Source organism: Populus euphratica, unplaced genomic scaffold (assembly GCF_000495115.2).
Source record: "Populus euphratica unplaced genomic scaffold, PopEup_1.0 scaffold22.1, whole genome shotgun sequence".
Classification (NCBI taxonomy): domain Eukaryota; kingdom Viridiplantae; phylum Streptophyta; class Magnoliopsida; order Malpighiales; family Salicaceae; genus Populus; species Populus euphratica.
Genome location: NW_011499863.1, coordinates 1,813,985 through 1,818,854, shown reverse-complemented (window position 1 = coordinate 1,818,854; position 4,870 = coordinate 1,813,985). Strand labels below are relative to the sequence as shown.

The 4,870-nt window shown below is 34.8% G+C and overlaps 2 protein-coding genes across 2 annotated transcripts in view; both read left to right on the top strand.

Annotated features, from left to right (window-relative positions):
• LOC105125590 (probable U3 small nucleolar RNA-associated protein 7) overlaps positions 1–4,870 on the top strand; it is a 12,557-nt gene that overhangs the window by 4,209 nt on the left and 3,478 nt on the right. The gene's annotated exons all lie outside the window — the stretch shown is intronic.
• Positions 734–2,348, top strand: VTE5 (phytol kinase 1 VTE5). Its single transcript, XM_011025993.1, has 5 exons — positions 734–1,185; positions 1,321–1,452; positions 1,548–1,663; positions 1,768–1,882; positions 1,995–2,348. The coding sequence occupies exons 1-5, from the start codon at positions 812–814 to the stop codon at positions 2,179–2,181; spliced, it is 924 nt and encodes a 307-aa protein (XP_011024295.1). The 5' UTR covers positions 734–811; the 3' UTR covers positions 2,182–2,348.

The following is a 4,870-nucleotide window of genomic DNA, read 5'->3' as shown; positions in this document are numbered from 1 at the left end:
TTTTTTATAAATAAAATTTATATGGTTAGAATTTTAATGCATTTCCACTACATTGGGTTTCGACACTGTTGTTAGAGTGGATGCCAGGGGTTTTGCTGCTGGTGGTATATAGGCTTTATGGAATTCTCAGATGATTCACGTTTTGTTCAGTTTAGCTTTTGTCGGTGGTGGATCATGCGGGGCTGCAATGGTTGTGCTATGCCGTTTATGCGAGTCCTCTTTCTGCTCTCAATGATAAATTATGGACTTGTCTCCGTGAATTATGCTGCTGATGTTCGATTGGATACAGGGGTTTGTGTAATGGGAACTATCTTCCCTGAAGCATTTTCAGTGTTAATTTTAATGAGACTATTATCATTATCACATAATTGCCAAGTCCTTGAAGAAGACAATACCTCCCGTGAATAAATACAAAGGAAAATTGTTACTTGCTTCTTTCGGTGATATTTTTGAAGGATTATTTTTTTTTTATTTGAGGATACTACAAAGAATAGAAAAAATGTTGTTTTGAAGTAAAGAGAAGATGGCTAAATATATCTTTTGTAATATAGAATATAAATAAATAATGTTTTAGTCCATTTCAAAAAGCAAGATAATTAAAATAATTAATATTTTAAATAATATAATTTAATTTAATTTAATTTTACATATGCTTTAATTTGACTCGATGAAATAATGCCCATTACATGTGATTTAATTTGACTCGATGAAATAATGCCCAAAGACAGCCTAGAGGAGGGCAAGCAGTAGCCATTATAGGCATTAAACATACGAAAGAGACCCCACGCCGCCCGTTGCCAAACGAACATCTATGGCCCTCTTGTCTTGCACTCTTACCCTCTCTCACTCTTCTTTACGCCGCCACGTACACAAATACACCACCTCTATCCACCTCTCCCCTCCTCCGTCTCCTCCTCCTCGCTGGAACTTGCCCAATCCACCAGTACTTCCTTTCCGACGTCTCGTTTCCTTTCCTTCTTACATTCCTCGCTCCTCCCTCCTTTCCGCCACCGCACCTCTACTTCAAGACGCCGGTGCCACGGCTACTGTACTTGCTGGTGCTTACGGTCTCGTTCGCACTTTTGATACTCTCACTCAGCGAAATCTCATTCAACAGAGTTTGAGCAGAAAACTAGTTCATATTCTTTCAGGCTTGCTTTTTGCTGGTTGCTGGCCTATTTTCAGGTATCAATCCTTGTGGGAGTTCTTTGAAATTCAACCTCAGAAATTGAATCTTGGGATTATGTTGGGATTTGAGTTTTGAGTTTTTCTTGCTTTAACTTATACCTCAGTTCTTCGTGATGTTTGATCCTGGAATAGCACCTCAGCACAGGCTCGCTACTTTGCTTCTGTAGTACCTCTTGTGAATTGCTTAAGGCTTATTGTACATGGCTTCTCTTTGGTTACTGATGAAGGGCTCATTAAATCTGTTACTCGAGAAGGAAATCCGCAGTAATTTTTCTCATTATCTCATTGACTATTCATGGGCTTTTCGTTCCTCTTCTGAACAAGCAAAGCTGATGATCTTTTGTTGTTTTTTCTTACAGGGAGTTGCTGAGAGGACCTTTGTATTATGTTTTGATATTGATTTTGTGTGCTCTTGTTTTTTGGCGTGAGTCTCCAACTGGGGTGATCTCTTTGGCCATGATGTGTGGTGGGGATGGTAAAGCCTAAAAACCTCATAAATTTCCGTTGTTCAAATTTGCGTTGTTTGATATTGAAGGGCTCATTAAAGCTATCGATTGATTTCTCTTTAGTGGTCTTTAGGTGTGGCTGATATAATCGGTAGAAGATTTGGGTCATTGAAGCTTCCTTACAATCAACACAAGAGCTGGGCTGGTAGCCTATCTATGCTCACCTGTGGCTTCTTGATTTCTATTGGGTGTGTTTCAGATCACCTAAAATTCTAACCAGTCATGCCGTATTGTAATGAACTACTGTGTACCATTAAATACTTATTAGACCTTTTTTTTCTTTGTTGTCTTGACAACTAGGATGCTGTCCTACTATTCAGCCCTCGGATATTTCCAGTTGGATTGGACATGGACAATTCAGAGAGTGGCTTTGGTGGCTTTGGTGGCAACTGTTGTTGAGTCCCTTCCAATTACAGAGGTAGTAGATGACAACATAACTGTTCCTTTAGTAAGCATGGTGGTATCAATGCTAAGCTTCGGTTACTAGCTAGCCGGGTCTGTGCATCCAAGTCTTCTGCTGTCTGTGCCGTGTTTAATCATTCCAGCTCGTGTCTATTGTTGCCATGTATTTTATTGTCGTTTTTCTTGCTTCTAGCCAAGCAATCAAATGTATTACCTTTTTTATCTTAACAAGAAAAATCGTCCTTTCTACTAGTACGAATTCCAATGGTGGTTGTTTTGAGAGCTCCACACTATCACAGTATCACTAGAGTAGCAAGCAATATGCCCGGTTCACTAGATCCTACCACCGCATGGCTCAATCATGCTCAAAATACGAGTTTGATCATGGCTCGCTCTATAGCGCGTGTATGTATGTATGCATGTATGTATGTATATGCTTAACACATGCAAGCCAGGCATTCTTTTCGTCTTGGGGAAAGTAGTTGAGTTAGCTCGGCCATTTTGGATCTGTCAACTGCTGTGTATTCCCTGTTATTCCAATCCAGGGCGATCTCTGGAAAAGTTTTGGCATGCAAAAGGTCTCTGCCTACCCGATCAGGAGCTTTGATAGCTGTGAAAAACAGGACGTCTGGTAAATCATTTCCTAACACGCACCCTGTAGACAGTTGTGTGTTTTTTTTTTATGCTAGCTAGGTTGCCCCATCAACATTACCGCTAATTTGATTGAAAATACATGGAAATCATATTTTTTTAATATTAATATAGTAATATAATTCAAAAATACAAAAAAAAATTAAAATATTCTCCAATCGCATTGCTGGCACCTCAATTATACCAAACTTGTAAACCATACAATCAATGACATGTCGGGACCATTTTACCAGACCCCATCTTGTAAGTGTAGTTAGAATGGCTGGCTCTTACTATACCCAACCTGCCCCTGCCTCTCTTGCTCAATTCACCGACAACCAAGTTTTTCTTTTCAAAATCTGCTGATTTGATTTGATTTTTTTTAAAATAACATGGTTTTAATTGAAAAAAAAGACTGGTCATTTTTTTTATAATCAAGATCTTTTAGCGGGTCAAACTTTTAAATTGGGCTTATTAACCATGAGAAAATTCCATTTTTATGCTCTTTGGTCCAACATTAGCATGTGATTATATGCATATACTTTGATAGCAAATCATTGTTCTTCGTTTAGAAAATGGGCTTTCAACTGGTTAAACTGGGGCTTTTAATTGCGACTTCTGACACGAATAATCTGAAGGGAAATGCTATGAATTGATTGCCTCTTGGCCCAGTTCTACCTCTTTACTAGCTTTATCTGTGTACGAGAATTGATAAAGAAGGGCACAAGTATATGAAACAAGGGGAATCCAAAGAAGCTCGAATGACATCTACGCTTTCGATTGATTGTGGATATATTTAAGCCTTTTTGCCTGTCAAAAAATGAATCCTACAAAAAAAAATAATGCTCAAGAAATTGGAATTATTTTTTGTTATTTTATTTTTCAAGAAAATCACTAAACACTTGAAAATGTGGGAAATAGTTCTTTAAAAAAGACAAGACAAAATCTAATGGAGCCTAAGATATACGGTCATGAAGTATCACTGCAGATGGGATTGGATAAAATATCACGTGGTCCTGACCTTGTTGGTATACGTTGACCTTGAAATAGAACCAACCAGTACAGAGTGGCCTTGTTCATTGCATTTTATTTTTTATCAGCTAAAATGTCCTGAAATGCAATTTTTAAAAAAAAAATCTTGAAAATACTTATGAGATAAGAAGGCTAGTGTTTCTAAAATATAAACATTTGAAAAATTCCTAAACATTGAAAGTTTTGGAGGAAAAAAACAAGAGAAATCATAGAAATCAAAATTATTTAAAATGTTTTTTTATATATTTTTAAAAATTATAATTTTACTAATGAAATGGTTTTTAAAATTCTAATTATCAATAAATTTCCAAGTTTTTTATCTTCAATGTTTTTGTAATTTTAATATTTTACTTTGATAAAAGATTTAATGACGATGAATTTTGAAATCTTTTTACCTGCTTAAAATTTACTTGAATTTAAGTATTTGAGTTGGTTTTTTATTTATTGAGCATTTTAAAGAATCGTATTTTCTCACAAAAAAATATTTTCTAGAAAAACTTTAATGGCTGATAATTATTTTGATTTTTTTTTTATTGTAACATCTCGGTGTTTGCTAATTCCTTAAACATGTTCAGGAGTTTAAATTTTTTAAAAAAAAAACTGCTCTCCTTATCTCTTGGATGTAATGACCGGCTATTGTAGGAGTAGTTTTTATTTATTAAGATATTTGAAAAATAAAATTTTTATTACCTGGTCATTACTAAAACAATCTAGCTCTATCTTGAATCTTAGTCTATAACATAGATAATAATTGCCAATTAACCCATCATTATGCTTATTTGACATGCAATATATATATATATATATTGAAGAAGAGGAGACAGATAGAAAAAGCTGAATCTTTCACTTGGAAATTTCTTCTTATATTCTTTAGCTATAATTTCTTAACAAGCAAATTGCATGACGTAATCTGAATTCTTTCAAGAGCCTTTCCGGCCTTTATCCTATATATGACGAGGATGGCAATGGTATCCACAATGCGTTTATTAATATTTATATTCTATTTATTATTTACAAGTAAAAAAATAATTATTTATACTTTATTTATCAAGTTCTACATATATATATATATATATATATATATATATAATATACATGTGTGTGTATATACT

Excerpts from the sequence above, each read along its gene's own strand:
- VTE5 (XM_011025993.1), top strand. The coding sequence starts at position 812 with ATGGCCCTCTTGTCTTGCACTCTTACCCTCTCTCACTCTTCTTTACGC. Across the intron at positions 1,453-1,547 it reads ACTCGAGAAGGAAATCCGCA|GGAGTTGCTGAGAGGACCTT; the intron begins GTAATTTTTCTC and ends TTTTTCTTACAG. Across the intron at positions 1,664-1,767 it reads CATGATGTGTGGTGGGGATG|GTGTGGCTGATATAATCGGT; the intron begins GTAAAGCCTAAA and ends AGTGGTCTTTAG.